The 21,552-nt window shown below is 42.0% G+C and overlaps 1 protein-coding gene across 1 annotated transcript; it reads left to right on the forward strand.

The window, feature by feature from the left end:
• The first annotated feature begins 1,352 nt into the window (after nucleotides 1-1,352).
• Nucleotides 1,353-20,383, forward strand: jkamp (jnk1/mapk8 associated membrane protein). Its single transcript, XM_080414638.1, has 7 exons — nucleotides 1,353-1,621; nucleotides 6,802-6,884; nucleotides 9,014-9,168; nucleotides 13,183-13,389; nucleotides 15,118-15,299; nucleotides 17,012-17,088; nucleotides 20,024-20,383. Exons 1-7 carry the CDS (start codon nucleotides 1,618-1,620, stop codon nucleotides 20,240-20,242), a joined length of 927 nt encoding a protein of 308 aa, XP_080270764.1. The 5' UTR covers nucleotides 1,353-1,617; the 3' UTR covers nucleotides 20,243-20,383.
• The last annotated feature ends 1,169 nt before the right edge of the window (nucleotides 20,384-21,552 follow it).

Raw genomic sequence — 21,552 nt, forward strand, 5'->3', positions numbered from 1 at the left:
TAAAGTACAAATACCTCAAAATTGTAATTAAGTACAGTACTTATAAGTAAATGTACTTAGTTACTTTCCACCACTGCTGGTATCTTTCAGCCTGATAAAGTGTCACATGTTGCGAGATACAATACATATACTGTAGCAGCACAGAAGAGAACAATAGCATGTATAATTACTTGTTGTACACATAAATGCTGACATAGGTACATATATTTGAAGTACACTATACTGTACTACAGCTACTGTTACTGTAGGCATCTCTATCAACAATACCATCTATGTTAAGCTATACCTGTGATGTTATATTACTAGTACAGTAAGTAGGCTATCTAGAGTACATTGATGGTTTAGGCCTAATGCCAAATCATAAATGCATTTTACATGGAGCAATTGCTAGAGATGGTGGATATATCAATATCTGACAATGGTTTCTTTCTACTACAATGTTGTCAACATTAATGATATAAGTAGTTCATCAGAGGAGAAAAATAAAATATATATTTCTAGCCAGAGGATCACGCTTTATATTTTAAAGCCTTGTTTTATGGCTATTTCATTGTAAAATGTTCAATAACAATGCATTTGTAATACAGGGGGAAATGGGATACAACTCAGTTGAACCCACTGCCACTCACATCCACAGCAGCCTTCTTCAGGATGTAGCTTTAGTTTATGTTGATATAAACTTCAATTATTTCTTTACTTACAATGTATTTGATGATCAGTGGAAGGTGTTTACATGTGGAATAAACGATCCCTTGTTGACCTCAGCAGCAGTGGCATTTCTCTTCAACAAAAAAAACTCCCCCAGGCCTTTAGAGTTTACAGTTTCCATAGCAACCAATACACTGTGTAAAATGCCTGCTGAGAGAAGCGACTCTCGTCTCTTTTGGCCGCTCTGAGCACCCGTACCGTAATGGCACAAGTAGAGGCGCATGTACAGCAATGTTAAAATTATTATTATTGTGATTATTATTTAGTGTAATTATGTTAGAAAATAGTCTGTAACATCATGACATAGGAAGCCTAAATAATTAGGACGCAAGCCTTTATCTATATATAAATGTATTTGTTTTGTTTAACTTTATTATCAGTACATTAAAACTATTTGTAAATAAAACAAATCAGAAAGATGCTCATATCTTTTAGATTGACTTTTTTTTAGAGCATGCCGAATCTGTGCTCCATCGTACGAAGGTGTCGCGCACCAAAAAAAAAAAAACAGCTGATCTACAAGCTCTCAACGCGCCACGAACGCGACGCGTCGAGAGCTTGTAGATCAGCTTGTTTTCGGAGCATCAAAGTCACGCGAGAGTGGGCCGTACACTACGGTTCGGGGAATGGAACGTGATCCAAAATGGCGGAGTAGTAAACAGACGCGCGGCGCTGAACCAAGAGCCCGTTTAAAGTCATTTATCAGATTTATAAAGTGTTCCACGGGGTATCTTAATACACACACGTGTTTTATAGATCTGAGGAATGTCTGTGGCGTTAATTTAAATAGCAGAGCGTTGTGTTTAATTGATCTCCTTCTCGTATATGGTCGTGTGTAATTCCCAATCCGTCCACTAGGAGCAGCACTGTAAACACTAGGTCTGGTCCTTCAGCTTCATTCAGTATAAAATGGGTGAGTTTTAATGTATTTATTATGACTTAAATGACTGTTTAGTGTTGTATCATTTAGCTCTAGTTTGATGTGTAACAAGCCGTTCTATATGCCGTGTTTAAGCCGTTTGGTTGTAACGTGTATCTGTGTTGTTAGCATGATGCTAATGTAGCCCTGAAACTAGCTGTAGTATACAACCCTCGTAGACGTATTTATGATTCTGACGTTTTCAATCTACGAGAGTTGTAGGGTTCACGCCCCATGGAGACCTGGACTTTCTGCACTATGCCCCGCAAAGTACTCCAAACATTGTACAAATTGAAAATAAAGGTGCTTACCTCAAAGCCCCAAATGTTAACTACTTCTACGGGGTAGTAGTTTAATGTAATAATCCATATATTTCAATAAAGAAGTGTTTTAATGCCGTCTGTGGCTGATTCTGTCGGAAGTTCCCAATGGGCGGTGGTGACGGGAAGTGAGGGGGCGCATCCGGTGAAACCCGGAATTACACTAAATGTAAACAGGAAGTAAACGAGGGTGAAAAAATGGCGTTCGGCCACAGACGGCATTAAAACACTTCTTTGTTGAAAGATATGGATTATTACATTAAACTACTACCCCGTAGACCCAGTTAACATTTGGGGCTTTGAGGTAAGCACCTTTATTTTCAATTTGTACAATGTTTGGAGTACTTTGCGGGGCATAGTGCAGAAAGTCCAGGTCTCCATGGGGCGTGAACCCTACAACTCTCGTAGATTGAAAACGTCAGAATCATAAATACGTCCTACGAGGGTTGTATACTACAGCTACCCTGAAACATGACTGTCATATCATGACTGTCATGGCGGAACTTCAACCTGGCGTTTGGCGTTTTCTCCATCTACAGCCCGTACATCTACATAAACGTTCACATTTACAATATAAAGCTCTTACCTCATGGCCACGGATGTAACAAGTTATGGCGACATCATGGCGACATCAGGAGCACATGGCAGGCGGTACACACCTTGACAGACTGCAAAACAAGAACCAGAAGCGAGGTGAACCCGCCTGCCTGCCTCCCCAACGAACTGAACACTTTCTACGGCCGGTTTGAGATCAGCTCCAACCGCGGCAGCCAAGCGGGGCCATCAGCAGCACCAGCAGAGGACAACCCTCTAACCATCTCGGAGAGAGAAGTGCGTACAGCCTTCACACGGGTCAACATCCACAAGGCAGCCGGACCTGATGGGATTCCAGGCCGGGTCCTTAAGACATGTGCAGACCAGCTGGCGGGTGTCTTCGCTGACATCTTTAACCTCTCCCTCTCCCTGGCTGTGGTCCCTGCAGGGTTCAAAATGTCAACCATTGTGCCCATTCCCAAAAAGGCCAAAGTGACATGCCTGAACGACTGGAGACCTGTTGCTCTCACCCCGATCGTCAGCAAGTGTTTCGAGAAACTGGTGAGGGAATACATCAGCTCCACGCTACCTGCCTCGCTGGATCCGTGGCAGTATGCATACCGCAAAAACAGATCCACCGACGACGCTATTGCCATGGCTCTCCACACCGTCCTCTCGCACATGGACAACAAGCTGCTGAAGGACAAATATGTACGTATGCTGTTCGTGGACTACAGCTCAGCATTCAACACCATTGTCCCAGCAATACTTGACAAAAAGCTCAGAGACCTAGGGCTACACCCAAGCATGTGCGACTGGATACAGGACTTCTTGTCCAACCGACATCAGGTGGTGAGAATGGGCAGCATCACATCCGACCCCCTGACCCTCAACACCGGAGCACCCCAGGGATGCGTGCTGAGCCCCCTCCTCTACTCCCTGTACACGTATGACTGCATAGCCACACATGTCTCCAACACCATCATAAAGTACGCGGACGACACGACAGTGATAGGCCGAATCGTCAACAACGACGAGTCTGACTACAGAGAGGAGATCAAATCACTAGCACGCTGGTGCCGGGAGAACAACCTCTCTCTTAACGTCGACAAGACCAAAGAACTGATCGTGGACTTCAGGAGGCCGCGGAGAGACCATGCGCCCATCCTCATCGACGGTGCTGCAGTGGAAAGGGTCAGCGAGTTCAAGTTCCTCGGAGTACACATCGAGGAGGACCTCAAATGGGAGACGCACTCCACACACGTGAGGAAAAAGGCTCAGCAGCGACTGTACTGGCTCCGCCGCCTGAAGAAGCTCGGAGTAGGACGTCGCATCCTCAGGCTGTACTACAACAGTTCTGTCGAAGGCATCCTAACAGGCTGTGTCACGGCCTGGTACGGGAACTGCACTGCCCGAGAAAAGATCAGCCTACAACGAGTAGTGCGATCGGCAGAGCGGATAATGGGAATCGAGCTCCCAGCGCTCCAGGAACTGTACAAAAAGCGGTGCGTGCTCAAAGCCAAGCGCATCATCAAGGACAAGCACCACCCAAGTCACAGACTGTTCAACCCCCTACAACGACCGCGACCGGGCAAGGGGCTCTACCGCAGTATCAAGAGTTCCACCACCAGGTATTGGTGTAGTTTCAATCCGGCTGCTGTCAGAATGCTGAATGGGGAATAAGCCTGGATGAGGCATAGGCCTTGTTCAGCAGCCTTTTCTTTTCTGGCTCTTCCTGAACACACCTGTGGATTATACCAGGGACAATGACTTGGACTTTAGCCCCCCCTCGGACACACCTGTGGACTACACCAGGTACAAATGACTTTTTGTTGCACTCTCTCATGGAGCTACTTGCGGATTATACTAGGGTCAGTCCACTCTAGGTGGACACGCACTGACCTTTTGCACCTTAATCCCTTGTATAACGCACTGACTTTTTTTTTGGTCTTTTTTTATTGTGCTCCTTTTCCTCTAAGCACCTTAACGTCCATTGTCTATCATGCACAGTATAAGTATAACATGCACAGTATACAATACATTGCTGCTATGCTCAGGCACCTTAGTTTAGTTTTTTTTTTAGTTTTTATTATCTCAGGTAATTTGTAAATATGTAGATAACTTGTCTGGCCTTCTGTTGCTCTCTTGTTTTGATCTCCTTCCCACTTACCCCCCACCCTCTTCTTCTCCCCCCCCCCCTCTTCTTTCTATGGAAACTAACGTTGCGATGGGAACGATGTACAAAAAAGAATTTCACCCACTCTTTTACCTTGTAAACCTGTGATGTGACAATAAAACTGATTCTGATTCTGATTCTGTTAAACCGCCGAGGTCTAAGTACCCGTATCTTCCGTTTTGTTCAATAAAAAAGCATTATAATCCGATTGGTGGCCATTTTCTCCATATGCGTTGAACCGCGCGCCCCTATCGGCTGTGAGGCGTATTGCACTCTTGATACATTATAACTCTACGAGGAAAATGGCCACCGATCGGATTAAAATGCTTTTTTTATTGAACCATACGGTAGATACGGGTACTTGGACCCACCCGATTAACATTGTAACATCCGTGGCCACGAGTTAAACACTTTATATTTGACATCTGAACGTTTATGTAGATGTAGTGGTTGTAAATGGAGAAAGTGCGAACACTTATGTTGAAGTTCATCCATGACGCTCGTCAGTGTCATGTGAACCATGGATGCTAATCATGTTGGTTTTGCTAAACGTAGCTTTTATTAATGGAATTAAAATGATCATCATGATGACACTATATATATATATATATATATATGAATGTCACTCCATTATTACACGTCTTTTACTAACTAGATCATTAGATCATTAGAATCCTATAGAAACGTGTATTATGTCTCTAACAGCTGTGTTTATAAACACCAGAGGTGGAAAAATGACTATTTTTTTCCCCTTAAGTAAAAGTATCAATACTGCAATGTAGAAATACTCTGTTACAAAAGTCCGAAATTCAAAATTGACTTGAGTAAAAGTACAAAAGTATTGGTATCTCATTGTGCAGAATATCTGCAAATGTATAAAATGTCCAAACAAATCTTTTGAAAATAGCAGATCTACAAGCTCGATGCGACGCATTGTGATCTTGTAGATCTGCTAATTTTCAAATGGCCAAAATATATAAAGGGCTGAAGTGGGTAATGTAATGTATGTTTAGTTATAATAATCTAAATCTGCAAAGTAACTAGTAACTGAAGTTTTCAAATAATTGTAGTGGAGTAAAAGTACAATATTTGCATCTGAGATGTAGTGGAGTAGAAGTAAAAGTATTGACAATTTTTAACTCCGATCTGTGCTTCTTGGGGGTCCCTGGAAGAACACATTAATGAGATGGGGGTCCGCTGCCAAATTCATATAATTTTGGGGGTCCTTGACATGGAAAAGTTGGAGCACCACTGATATAGCAACACACTGTTAGGATTTAGAAAACATTTTTGGATTGTACATTTGACCGCGGACCACCAATTTAAAACATTTTGTTCCAGGGGACCCCCAGAAGCAAAGATTTTAGTTAAAAATGTTTGCTTTATGATAATGATACGGGTACCTAGACCCGGGCGTTTTAAATGTTTACATCCGTGGCCATGAGGTGCAAAGATTTTTCTAAAATAGTAGATCTACAAGCTCATTATTAACTCATTAATTAAGCTCATATTATTCTTGTCTTATGGCGTAGCTGTGAGCTCCACCTGTTCTAAACTAACTGTTCTCTTGTCTTATGGTGTAGCTGTGAGCTCCACCTGTTCTAAACTAACTGTTCTCTTGTCTTATGGTGTATCTGTGAGCTCCACCTGTCCTAAACTAAGTGTTCTCTTGTCTTATGGTGTAGCTGTGAGCTCCACCTGTCCTAAACTAAGTGTTCTCTTGTCTTATGGTGTAGCTGTGAGCTCCACCTGTTCTAAACTAACTGTTCTCTTGTCTTATGGCATAGCTGTGAGCTCCACCTGTTCTAAACTAACTGTTCTCTTGTCTTATGGTGTATCTGTGAGCTCCACCTGTTCTAAACTAACTGTTCTCTTGTCTTATGGTGTAGCTGTGAGCTCCACCTGTTCTAAACTAACTGTTCTCTTGTCTTATGGTGTAGCTGTGAGCTCCACCTGTTCTAAACTAACTGTTCTCTTGTCTTATGGTGTAGCTGTGAGCTCCACCTGTTCTAAACTAACTGTTCTCTTATCTTATGGTGTAGCTGTGAGCTCCATCTGTTCTAAACTAACTGTTCTCTTGTCTTATGGTGTAGCTTTGAGCTCCACCTGTTCTAAACTAACTGTTCTCTTGTCTTATGGCGTAGCTGTGGCCATGAGCTCCACCTGTCCAGGCCTGTACTGTGGCAGAGTGCTGATGAATGGGACCATAGACGGATCAGATTGTGGGGTGAGTAGAAAACCAACAACGTTTACATCAGGGCTGCAAGATGCAACTATCGATCATTCTATCGTTTTTTAAATATGTTTATCCTTCTAAACTCTATGTCTATCTATCTAATCACTTGAGCTTTATTTTATACTTTGTTGCTCAACGGTGTCATCCAAAAATAGTTAAAATAGCAGATCTACAATTTGTAAAACTTTTCTCCTATGATGACATATACCCAACATTGGGATAGATTTTATGAAATGATCAACTATCATTTCTTTTTAACACATTGGGTGCCAGAATTTTATAATAACAGATTACGTTCGGTGCCAGAAATCTCACCGTTGCGCTGCGTTGTGCTGTTTAAATCCACGACGAGCGATCCATGGGAAAAAAAGCATGAGTGTAGGTTGCGCGATGCTCCTGGCTAAAGCCTGAAACAACAACATGTCTCACGCGAGTCACCATTGCAGAGCGATCGCGCATCGAGAATGACTCGTTTTGCCCACTGTGAAAAGTTAAGGAGATACAGAGGTTTTTAGCAAGGAGATAGAATGGAAGCGGATGGGAGCGAGATTTTTTGGCGCGGTGATCCATCTGTCCCTTACTTCTTAAAGTGTTCATGGGTGATTCGCTAGTGTTCATGGGTGATGCGCTAGCCCCCACCCCCCTTGTGGAAAAAACAAAAAGATAAGAAAACCGCATATATACGTTTTTTAGGATTGTTGGCACTCCACGGGTGTATTTGCAAAAAGGTATATATACGGTTTTGGCACTCAATGTGTTAATTATAACTTAATTGTTGTTTTTTGTTTGTTACTGCTGGTTTTCTCTGGAGTCCAAGTTTTCATAGGAGGGCTTTACGTAGCGCCATAGACACTGCTTTAACCACTTAAACCCTGTATACTTCATGGACCAGGGTCCCCCAGGGCTCTGTACTTGGTACGCTCCTTTTTTCTCCTCTACACCGAATCTCTTCACCTAAAATAGCTGATTTACAAGCTCACACAATGCGGTAGTTTTTACCTCTGTAAAAATCCGACACGTTATGAGCTTGTAGATCGGCTATTCTCTGGGAATGTTTGGCCCCCAGAATAGGCGCTGGGCTGGGCTTTATGTGGTTAAAGTCCTATCCCCCCAGAGCTTTGGGGAAAAGAGAACAGAATGTAGGTGGAAACCGGAGCAACAGAAAATAACATTTTATCCCACATAAGAATAATAACACTGACACAGTATTCTCCACTCTGTCACTACCCTCGCCGTCTACTTTCTCTCCTCATGGAGGATTATTCCAGTGTCAGTTTACCTTATGTGGATTATGTGATCGACACACGCTGACATTATTCACCTTAATCCCATGTACGCACTGACCCTTTTTTTTTTGTGTGTTTTTCTCGCACCATAACCCATTAAGATTTAATTTTTTCTTTAGTTTTTCTTTCGCTATTCAAAAATAGCAGCTCATGATCTACTAGATCTACTATTTTGGGGTTCCCTGGAACAACATATTTTGTTTTTTATTGAGAAATGTTTTATTGTCTCCGCCAGGCCGAAAGGCATGGCGAGAGAGTATGTTTTACCCCCTGTCCGTCCGTCCGTCCGTCCGTCCGTCCGTCCGTGTGTCTGTCTGTGAACAGCTAATCTCCGGCACCGTTAGCCCGGTCGCTGCGAAACTGTGCACACACACTCCCTGGATGCCAAAGCCGAACCTCTGCCCGAACTTTTCAGATTGGCCTGTTATAGGGCCATCAGGAGGCCGATTTGTGCAAAACACATTTTTGGATACTACTCCTACAGATTTTGTCCAAACCTCACGCAAATCGGTACACAGTATCTATATAGTCATGTGATCAACATGAATCCCGTTTCACATTGGCCTGTTATAGCGCCACCAGCAGGTCTAATTTAGCAAAACGCATTTTTGGAACAAAATGCCTCAAATCATGAATGCAGTGTCCCATTGAAAGGCCTAAGAATAAATGGCACCCTTTTCACAATGACCTATTAATAGCGCCACCAGGAGGCCACAATAACCTATCTGACCTGGCGGAGCACTTTTTCTAGTTTTTTATATATTTATTTTAAATACTTTTTTTTAGGCTGATTCTGATTCTGCCCCCCCCCCCCCCTCTCTCTGTCTGGTCCAGGTGTGTCCTCGAGGAGAGCGCAGTAACCTGCAGAAGGTGTGTGAGCGCTGCACAGAGACCCCTGACCTCTATGACTGGCTGTACCTGGGCTTCATGGCCATGCTGCCTCTGGTGCTGCACTGGTTCTTCATAGAGTGGTACTCTGGGAAGAAGAGGTACACACACACACACACACACACACACACACACACACACACACACACACACACACACACACACACACACACACACACACACACACACACACACACACACACACACACACACACACACACTGGTTCTTCATAGAGTGGTACTCTGGGAAGAAGAGGCACACACACACACACACACACACACACACACACACACACACACACACACTGGTTCTTCATAGAGTGGTACTCTGGGAAGAAGAGGTACACACACACACACACACACACACACACACACACACACACACACACACACACACACACACACTGGTTCTTCATAGAGTGGTACTCTGGGAAGAAGAGGTACACACACACACACACACACACACACACACACACACACACACACACACTGGTTCTTCATAGAGTGGTACTCTGGGAAGAAGAGGTACACACACACACACACACACACACACACTGGTTCTTCATAGAGTGGTACTCTGGGAAGAAGAGGTACACACACACACACACACACACACACACACACACACACACACACACACACTGGTTCTTCATAGAGTGGTACTCTGGGAAGAAGAGGCACACACACACACACACACACACACACACACACACACACACACACAAAAGCGTCTGCTAAATGACTGTAATGTAATGTTGAGGTGCTGGGGTTGGAAAGTATCATGAAGATAAAGAATGGACCCTCACACTCAATCTGCTCCAATGTCATTTGAAATGACATGACGTTGGAGCAGATGAGTGCGCGGGTTCATTTTCTTCTTCTTAAAGTTTTCAGTCGCCACGACTTCATTTCAGTCATTTGGATTCCATAGAAGCCAGCGTGTCGCGCAGCAAAAACAAATGCTTTTAAACTGTCATAAACTGTACAAAACAGGCTTGTAGACAGCTGTATGGTGACCCAGAACATCATAGTGAGTACATATTGTGCTAATAGTTGATTATGAAACACAGCGCTAGTGTGTGGGCGCTCCGCTGCTTTCACACTGTTTCACAAATGGTAGATTTTTAGGACTTGGCCTAACAAACAGTTTTTATTTTTGCTTTCATCCATGGGCATAATTACACACACATACACACACCCCCACACTGGTTCTTAAGAGTGGTACTCTGCAAAGAAGAGCTATACTACACACACACACACACACACACACACACACACACACACACACACACACACACACACACACACACACACACACACACACACACACACACACACACACGCACACACACTACACCCCCACACTGATATTGTATTTTATATGTTTTTGTCGAAGGAAAGCTGAGAGGTTAGAAGGAGCAAAAACTCATAATAATAATAAATAATATGTGAACTTTTCTAAGCCATCAGGAAAACCATAGACAGACCTTAATGCTTTTAAAGTGTCATAAAACCTGTGTACCTCTATGACTTTGTTCTCACGCTGTGTTCAGTAGGAAACCACTCACTGCACCCACGTACTAAAAGCTCTCAGATGAATGACTAACGTTGCAGTGGTGATGGATGTGTCACATGATCACCCCTCACTCCTCCTGTACATCTACCTAGCTGTGATTATCCTGTCAGGGTTAACCCATTAAGGCCGGGAAAAGCATTAGTATGATGGAATATTGTATTGAATACTTTTTATTAACAGTTTGCAAAACAGTACAGTGGTACGATTATACAATGATTGCTAAAAGGATAACACAAAAAGCCCTAAGAAGGGCTTGTTTCCATCGTGGTCCTGTGTAACTAAACTAACATGAAACATGTTGTCTGTCTCCAGCTCCAGTGCTCTGCTGCATCACATCACTGTAACTACAGTAAACTAACATGAAACATGTTGTCTGTTCTCCTCCTCCTCCAGCTCCAGTGCTCTGCTGCATCACATCACTGTAACTACAGTAAACTAACATGAAACATGTTGTCTGTTCTCCTCCTCCTCCAGCTCCAGCGCTCTGCTGCATCACATCACTGTAACTACAGTAAACTAACATGAAACATGTTATCTGTCTCCTCCAGCTCCAGTGCTCTGCTGCATCACATCACTGTAACTACAGTAAACTAACATGAAACATGTTGTCTGTTCTCCTCCTCCTCCAGCTCCAGCGCTCTGCTGCATCACATCACTGTAACTACAGTAAACTAACATGAAACATGTTATCTGTCTCCTCCAGCTCCAGTGCTCTGCTGCATCACATCACTGTAACTACAGTAAACTAACATGAAACATGTTATCTGTCTCCTCCAGCTCCAGTGCTCTGCTGCATCACATCACTGTAACTACAGTAAACTAACATGAAACATGTTGTCTGTTCTCCTCCTCCTCCAGCTCCAGCGCTCTGCTGCATCACATCACTGTAACTACAGTAAACTAACATGAAACATGTTATCTGTCTCCTCCAGCTCCAGTGCTCTGCTGCATCACATCACTGTAACTACAGTAAACTAACATGAAACATGTTGTCTGTCTCCTCCTCCAGCTCCAGTGCTCTGCTGCATCACATCACTGTAACTACAGTAAACTAACATGAAACATGTTGTCTGTCTCCTCCAGCTCCAGTGCTCTGCTGCATCACATCACTGTAACTACAGTAAACTAACATGAAACATGTTGTCTGTTCTCCTCCTCCTCCAGCTCCAGTGCTCTGCTGCATCACATCACTGTAACTACAGTAAACTAACATGAAACATGTTGTCTGTTCTCCTCCTCCTCCAGCTCCAGTGCTCTGCTGCATCACATCACTGTAACTACAGTAAACTAACATGAAACATGTTATCTGTCTCCTCCAGCTCCAGTGCTCTGCTGCATCACATCACTGTAACTACAGTAAACTAACATGAAACATGTTGTCTGTTCTCCTCCTCCTCCAGCTCCAGCGCTCTGCTGCATCACATCACTGTAACTACAGTAAACTAACATGAAACATGTTATCTGTCTCCTCCAGCTCCAGTGCTCTGCTGCATCACATCACTGTAACTACAGTAAACTAACATGAAACATGTTGTCTGTTCTCCTCCTCCTCCAGCTCCAGCGCTCTGCTGCATCACATCACTGTAACTACAGTAAACTAACATGAAACATGTTATCTGTCTCCTCCAGCTCCAGTGCTCTGCTGCATCACATCACTGTAACTACAGTAAACTAACATGAAACATGTTATCTGTCTCCTCCAGCTCCAGTGCTCTGCTGCATCACATCACTGTAACTACAGTAAACTAACATGAAACATGTTGTCTGTTCTCCTCCTCCTCCAGCTCCAGCGCTCTGCTGCATCACATCACTGTAACTACAGTAAACTAACATGAAACATGTTATCTGTCTCCTCCAGCTCCAGTGCTCTGCTGCATCACATCACTGTAACTACAGTAAACTAACATGAAACATGTTGTCTGTCTCCTCCTCCAGCTCCAGTGCTCTGCTGCATCACATCACTGTAACTACAGTAAACTAACATGAAACATGTTGTCTGTCTCCTTCAGCTCCAGTGCTCTGCTGCATCACATCACTGTAACTACAGTAAACTAACATGAAACATGTTGTCTGTCTCCTCCAGCTCCAGTGCTCTGCTGCAGCACATCACTGTAACTACAGTAAACTAACATGAAACATGTTGTCTGTTCTCCTCCTCCTCCAGCTCCAGTGCTCTGCTGCATCACATCACTGTAACTACAGTAAACTAACATGAAACATGTTGTCTGTTCTCCTCCTCCTCCAGCTCCAGTGCTCTGCTGCATCACATCACTGTAACTACAGTAAACTAACATGAAACATGTTATCTGTCTCCTCCAGCTCCAGTGCTCTGCTGCATCACATCACTGTAACTACAGTAAACTAACATGAAACATGTTGTCTGTCTCCTTCAGCTCCAGTGCTCTGCTGCAGCACATCACTGTAACTACAGTAAACTAACATGAAACATGTTGTCTGTCTCCTCCAGCTCCAGTGCTCTGCTGCATCACATCACTGTAACTACAGTAAACTAACATGAAACATGTTGTCTGTTCTCCAGCTCCAGTGCTCTGCTGCAGCACATCACGGGCATGCTGGAGTGCAGCGTGTCGGCCGTGGTCACGCTGCTCATCAGCGAGCCGGTGGGGAAGCTGAGCGTCCGCTCCTGTCGCGTCCAGATGCTGTCAGACTGGTACACCATGCTGTACAACCCCAGTCCTGACTACGTCACCACCTTACACTGCACCCAGGAGGCCGTGTACCCTCTGTAAGTACCTTACACTGTACCCAGGAGGCTGTGTACCCTCTGTAAGTACCTTACACTGTACCCAGGAGGCTGTGTACCCTCTGTAAGTACCTTACACTGTACCCAGGAGGCCGTGTACCCTCTGTAAGTACCTTACACCATGGGTTCCCAAACTTTTCAGCCCGCGACCCCAAAATAATGCGGCCATTGACTCGCGACCCCACCTAACCGTGGAGGTAATTTATGCACATAAACTTGTAATCATTTTTAGATTGTATTTCATCCATTCTGTTGAAAAAAAATATATAAAAAACTTTTTTTTTTTTTTTAATGACCCAAAATAATTTCTGGTGCTGTCGCGACCCCACTGACGGTGGGGTCGCGACCCCAACTAAGTCCATACATTACTGTAGTTTACCTTGACCGGTGTTTTTTAAACCATTAACACCTGAGGCCGATTCTACAAATGTTTTCTAAATCCTGACAGTTTTTTGAAAAAAAAAATAATATTTTTTTCACGATAAAAAAAAAAAAGCAGATCTACAAGCTCATAGCGTGGCACTCGGTGCCACGCTATGAGCTTGTAGATCTGCTATTTTTGAAAAGCCAAAGAAATCTTAAGATGACACAGATGCGTTCCCGGTCTTAATGGGTGAAACTGTTTGTGACCACATGGCAGTGAAGGCACGACAAATGGGCAAGTCAGAATCTCAAGGCAACACTTCTATTCGTAGCTAAAATAGCCGATCTACAAGTTCAAAGCTTGTGAGCCTGTAGATTGACATTTTGTGCTATTTTTGAAGAATTAAAAAAATAGAGGGACACCAGGTCGAAAGTTATTCAAATGTATATTTTTAGTTCCAGGTTTCTTCATTGGTATTTTCTATTTTCACATACAGGTCAATAAGACAAAAGCATACAAAAAGAGAGTATGTTACCCCCCCCCCCCCCCCCCCCCCAAACCGAGTTCCCGCTCCGAAAGAGCCACAACCCTGGTACCTTGTTGTACCATTAACACCAAATGTATATATTTATTTGATGTTATAGAATTTGTCTTTGTTTTTGGACATGACTGTGCAAAAAGTACTGATAAAATATAATTAAAAGTCAATTCACAACATTTTGTTTGTTGTATATATATTGCAACATCATTGTGTGGTTGTCACTGCCATTCCCCAAGCACACCTGAACTTCTCTCTTGGCTCACTAACTGAATATATCCTTATTTAAAATCATATCATATTGTACCATCATAATAGTTACTAATAGTGTTAACTCATTGAGTGCCATTGACGTGTTTCACCGCAATGGCGCAACGTGCCAATGACGTGTTTTTGGAATAAAAAATAAAAAAAAGGTTCAGAACCCAAGATATCATCATTTGAAGATTTTCTGCTCCATTCACTTCTTGTTTAACTTATTACTGAAAAAGGCTGTATCTCGGCTTCTGAGCACTTTTTTTTTACTACTGTATGTATGTTTCAATGTTATTATGTTACTTTCAAAAGGCAGACAATTAATGTCAACAAGGTCCAATGACCTCGTTGACATTTGTGAAACCACACAGTGAAACCCTCAGTGATTAGCACCCATCAGGGGGTCCATTATACTGGAGATAAATATTCTGTGACTGCTTGAAAAAAGGTATAAGAACATAAAAAAAATAGCTGGCACAGTTCACAATTATTTTTTTATTTCATTGCCACTGGATGAGTGAATGTGTTGGTCGTTCCTCTCCGTGTTCTCCAGCTACACCATCGTGTTGATCTATTACGCCTTGTGCCTGGTGCTGATGATGATGCTTCGCCCCCTGCTGGTGAAGAGGATCGCCTGCGGCCTGGGGAAGTCGGACCGTTTTAAAAGCATCTACGCCGCGCTCTACTTCTTCCCCATCCTCACCGTGCTGCAGGCCGTAGGAGGAGGCCTCCTCTGTGAGTAGAAAAAAACTATAGCCGATCTACAAGCTCGCAAGTGCGTCGCATCGTGACGTGTTGTTGTTGGTGTGAGCTTGTAGATCGGCTAGTTTGTAACGCAACACTGGCAAAACGACCGGACGCGCTGCGACACAAGATGCGGACGCTTCAGAAAAAGTCTTCGCAAACAACGCGTGTCTACAGCATAGACTGTGTAAAAGAAATGGACGAAGCCACACCTCTGCTTTCTACACACCGAACATGAAGCCTATCGTTTGGCTGTGTGCAATCCGCCATCTTTAATATATGCAATCGAGCACGTCGGCTATCAAACGCTATTGCTTGAGACCAGACATGTGACCAAAGCGGGGGGCGGGTCAACCAGACATGTGACCAGGGAACCGGAAAACAATCTCCAAATAAATGCTATTGGTTGGGTAGCTTGTCAATCAAGAGCGGGGGCGGGGAATGAATGCTATTGGTTGTGTAGGTTGTCAATCAAATCATCCCGCCCCTCCTGCAGCATAGCCCACTTTATCGTCAATTTTAGAATAAATGGGACCGTTAATTTAGCAAAACGCACATCATGATGATTGAAAGAAGACTTTAAACTAGCGACTGGAAGCATAAAGTATTTATGACCATTTTTATTAAGGTAAGAAAATCTAGTCTAAAGTTCGTCAAAAACCCATCCGCTTACAATGAGAGAACCTTTTTTCTGACACCTGCAGGCCACCTACAGGCCATTCATATGAACTGTCTCTCTTCCGTATCGGCCTCATTGTAAGTATGTCAGGCTGGCCCCTTGGTCTACAGACAACTACTCTGGTGCTGCCAGCTAGGGTTAAGGGGTCCTTTAGAGCAGTGATTTTCAACCTTTTTTCATGCCAGGGACCCCTAAATTGATATACATTTGGCTGCGGACCCCCATCTCAAAATGTTTTGTTCCAGGGACCCCCAGAATCAAAGATTTGAGTTAAAAATGTTTGCTTTTGAAAATATTTATATTCAAAGCTATGCACACATTTTGACTGTGACGCTATGTTAACTAATTTCGCTGGGGACCCCCTGGTACCCCCCCCCCCCCCCCCCCCCCCAAGGACCACTGGTTGAAAACCCCTGCTTTAGAATGTTAACGACCCTCTGGGTTCCCTGAGGAGGCTCCAAATGGACCATTCCGGGTCATTCCGGATCCGGACCCTATGTACAGTATATACATATACTGTATAAAAGTTATTATGTATTCCAGTTGGTTGATGCATGTGTAAGTGAAATGTAATGACAGTATATATATATATATATATATATATATATATATATATATATATATATATATATATATATATATATATATATATATATATATATATATATATATATATATATATATATATATTAGGGTGTGCCGATATATCGTCCCGCGATATATCGCGATACGTTTTCGTGACGATATGTATCGTTTTGGGGGGGAAAAAAACGTTTGAAAAAAACGTTTTTCATAATAAAAAAGTGCGTATCGAAATCGTATCGAAGTTGTGAGCCCAATATCGTATCGTATCGTTTCGTGAAATTAGTGTATCGGCACACCCCTAATATATATATATATATATATATATATATATATATATATATATATATATATATATATATATATATATATATATATATATATATATATATATATATATATATTCTTTAGTGTATTTGTGATGTTTTATTTCCTCTTCCAGATTATGCGTTCCCATTCATCATCCTGGTGCTGTCTCTGGTCACCTTGGCTGTGTACATGTCTGCCTCCCAAATAGAGGTACACATCTTTACTGTGTGTGTGTGTGTGTGTGTGTGTGTGTGTTTGTTAGTGCTGGTAACTTTCCTCAGAAATTATATTCGAATATTGGTCTTAAAAATTGGCAGATATTCGAATATATTCGAATATTATTATTATTATATAAAACAAAACAAAAAAAAACTTTTTTGAAACAATACAAAAAATAATAAATCGAGTACTCGGATCCAATAAAACATATCTTTTGTTTGTTTTTATAACTTGATACATTGTTTTTTGTATTGTCCCTGTCAAATAAACATTTTTAAAAAAGTTGTTTTTTTCTTCTTTTTTTTAAATATTCTAATATTAATTTTCATATTCGAATATACATATTTTCCCCATATTCGAGGAATATTCGATATTCGAATATTAATTCACCAGCCCTAGTGTGTGTTTGTGTGTGTGAGTGATTGAGTGAGTACTGGTTGACACTAACGGTTGCCCCACTGCCCGTGGCAAGTAAATAAAATGTTCGGGCAAGTGGAGTCTTTTGTTCGCTATAAACACAACACAAGATATCTGTCTGTAAACACTGGATCGTGGCCAGAGAGTCACTCACTCACTCACTCAGAAAACAGCTAATCTACAAGCTCACAAAGTGTTGAAAACTGCAACTGCAGCTTCCAGATCGTTTTTTTTATTTTTTATTTTATGTTTTGGCCTATAATGACTCGCCCCAAACTAAGAATCCATTATTATTTTATTAAGTTATAGATACATCTTTTTTTAAATAATTGATTGGTGAATCGATTAGTTATGCACTGTTGCGACCCTACTAGTTACCTTGTTGTTTGTTGACTAGGGTTCATGCGTACTCTGCTTATTCTGAAGTCAAAAGTGGCTCTGGATAAAGAGCGTCTGCCTACTGTAAGGGCTTTGCACACTAGGCTGCTTTTAGGCTAGGCCAGGTAGGCGTGTACCTACCTGAGACGAGAGTAGTCTCTGCTTTGTTGTTTAGCCAGATGGTAGTGTATAAAAAAACGTGTATAGAAGCCGACGCCATACAAAGGACTTTTCTCATAAAATAAAGAACCCTTAAAACGTGGAACACATTCAATAACATATATTGTATTGCCAGGAGTGGGTTACAGTTAGACACAAAGACAATATTGCATCCCATAAAATAGGAATCAACCATCACGTAAATCACTTTTGTCGTGTAACCTCACAAGACATACGAAAGACCAAACACTCAATGGTAGCAACTAGCAACGCACAACGCTAGTAAAGTAAAAACCCCACATTTATACTGTTTGACTTCATGTTGGGTTTTTTTCACCTCCTGGCATCAACAGCAGACACAGATCCTAGACTCTGAGACACACCAGAGGGCCATCAAAGAAGATTAAACCTCATCCGTGCAACATTCTTTTTTATTTTATTGTATTTAATGAGGTTTAATATGGTTTGATGGCTCTCTTGTGTCTCCTGTCTCCAGGATCTGGGTCTGCTGTTGATGCTAATAAGCATGGATTAACCCATTAAGACCTGGAACGCATCTGTGTCACTTTAGATTTCTCTGGCTATTCAAAAATAGCAGATCTACAAGCTCATAGCGCGGCACCGAGTGCCGCGCTACGAGCTTGCAGATCTGCTATTTTTGAAAAATCGTGAAAAATATTTTTTTATATTTTTTTCCCAAAAATTGTTAGGATTTTGAATTTTTTAGACGCGGCCTCAGGTCTTAACACATTGACTGCCAATCACGTAGATCTACGCGAACCGCTTTAAAGCCGCCACGTGCCAATCGCGTAGATCTACGTGAAGTGAAAAAAAATAATATATATATATATATTTTTTTTTTAATGTTTTTTTTTTCCAATTTCACCCAAAGACCAAGGAGATATGATTAGTTGAAGATCTAGACTCCTATCCACTTCCTTGTTAACTTAAAACTTAAAAATGCTGTATTTCGGCTCCTGAGTATTTTTTTTTTCCAATGAAAAACTCTGGCACTGGCTAAAAAAATATGAAATAATTCTGGCAGTCAATGTGTTAATGGGTTAAAGTTCTCTTGGGACCCAAACGTACAAAAACATAACGTTGCTGTCGGAGCAGAAACCTCTGGTCTCCTTATTCGAAACTTATTGTGTTTTGTCGTAAATTAACGCCCTGCTAGATCATAGTACAGCGTCAAACAAAAGTAGCGGATCTACAAGCTTTGAAACGCGGCGCGTTGTAGATTGTAGATCTGCTACTTTTGCTATTTCTTTTATTTGAATCCTGAAAAGTATTGAGGTTTCCACCCGACAGAGACGATGATATGAATTAACCACTTAACCCATTAAGACCTGGAACTGTGTCATTTTTAGATTTGAGCTAAAAAGCATTATTTTACACTTTGGGCTATTCAAAAATAGCAGATCTACAAGCTCATAGCGCGGCACTATGAGCTTGTAGATCTGCTATTTTTGAAAAATCGTGAAAATGTGTGCAAATCTTCTGAATATATGTATTTTAAAGCGAACATTTTTAACTCAAATCTTTGCTTCTGGGGGTCCCTGGAACAAAATATTTTGATGGGGGTCCGCGGCCAAAAACATATAATTTTGGGGGTCTTTGACATGAAAAAGATTGAGCACCACTGATACAGAAACATACGTTTTTCAGAAAACTGTTGAGATTTAGGCGACATGTAGAATCGGCTTCAGGTCTCAATGGGTTAAGCCCTATTTCAAGTATTCGTGAAACTAGCAGATCTACAAGCTCACAACGCATCGCATCGCTATGCAACGGCGACGCGCTGTGAGCTTGTAGATCGGCTATTTTCACAATTTCTTTGAAATGTATGAAAAGTTCGGATTTTTCTTTTTTTTGTCCACCACTGATGTTCTATGACTGACTTCTATGAATTCATATTCTCTCCATTCTTGTTTTCTCTCCTCTTTTCGCTGTCTCTCCATCCATCCATCAGTCTTTCAAGAGCCTGGTGGCTAAGAAGAAGCGTCTGGTGGTCCTCTTCAGCCATTGGCTGCTGCACGCCTACGGCATCGTCTCCATCTCCCGATTGGACAAGCTGGAGCAGGACCTGCCGCTATTGGCCCTGGTGCCTTGCCCCGCCCTGTTCTACCTGGCAACAGCCAAGTTCACCGAGCCCAGCCGCATCCTGTCTGAGGGAGGCAACGGGCACTGACGCGCGCGCACGCACACACACAGACGCGCACACACACACACACACACACACACACACATGTGCATTTCTCGCATTCTACTATACTTGTGGGTACATTTGGTCCTCAAAAGTATAGTCACACACACACACGCGCACACGCACACATAGAGAAATATGCTTATGTGTACAAAATGTATATCAACACTTTTTGTTTTAACCCTTTAAGACCTGAAGCCGATTCTACATGTCTCCTAAATCCCAACAGTTTTCTGAAAAACGTATGTTTCTATATCAGTGGTTCTCAAACTTTTTCATGTCAAGGACCCCCAAAATCATATGTATTTGGCCGCGGACCCCCATCAAAATATTTTGTTCCAGGGACCCCCCAGAAGCAAAGATTTGAGTTAAAAATGTTCGCTTTAAAAATATATATATTCAAAGATTTGCACACATTTTCACAATTTTTCAAAAATAGCAGATCTACAAGCTCGTAGCGCGGCACTCGGTGCCGCGCTATGAGCTTGTATATCTGCTATTTTTGAATAGCCCAAAGTGTAAAATAATGCTTTTTAGCTCAAATCTAAAATTGACACAGTTCCAGGTCTTAATGGGGTAAACAAAAAACATCACTTACCATAACATTATACTGTTGTCCAAAGCCTAATATAACCACAGGACCAACAAGAAAAGGTTTATCAAAGGTCAAATCAGCCATCCTAGTCTTAGGGGATAGAAACTAAACAAAAACAGCTGTACAAATAGTGCAATTTAACTTATATGCTGTACCTAGAATCCCTTTGAAAAGATACCATTAACTGATATGAAGTTCAGAGACACTGAACGAGGTCATCCTATGTTTTTATTCTCCCTTTGTCTTAGACATGCATCTTACTGTAAGAACACTGTAAATATATTATAAATATGTAAATATCATGTGATGTACACTATTGAATGTTATTTTTTTTTTGCACAGTAGAACCCTCAGTGTTAATTTAACCGTTAGTAACTCTTGAGAGTGCACAAATGTAACCAAATGGACCCTTAAGCTCCTTACACATCGGGGGCGATTTTTTTCATGCGAATAATGTTTTTTTTAAAAACCTTATAAAGTCAGTTGGATCTTCTATGGAGCAAAAAAGCAAAGCGAAAAAGCGTCTTTTAATTATTCGGAACCAGTCCGAATTTTGCGTATATTCGCATAATCGCCGGTGTGTAATGACCTTTAATGGGTCCATTTGGTTACATTTGGGCACTCATAGAGTTAAATTAACACTTTTAAAGCCTCATTCCTTAACTTATTATGTTACCCACTTATGTCCCACCCGGGATTC

Source organism: Gymnoscopelus braueri, assembly GCF_963280865.1.
Source record: "Gymnoscopelus braueri genome assembly, chromosome: 19".
Taxonomy (NCBI): domain Eukaryota; kingdom Metazoa; phylum Chordata; class Actinopteri; order Myctophiformes; family Myctophidae; genus Gymnoscopelus; species Gymnoscopelus braueri.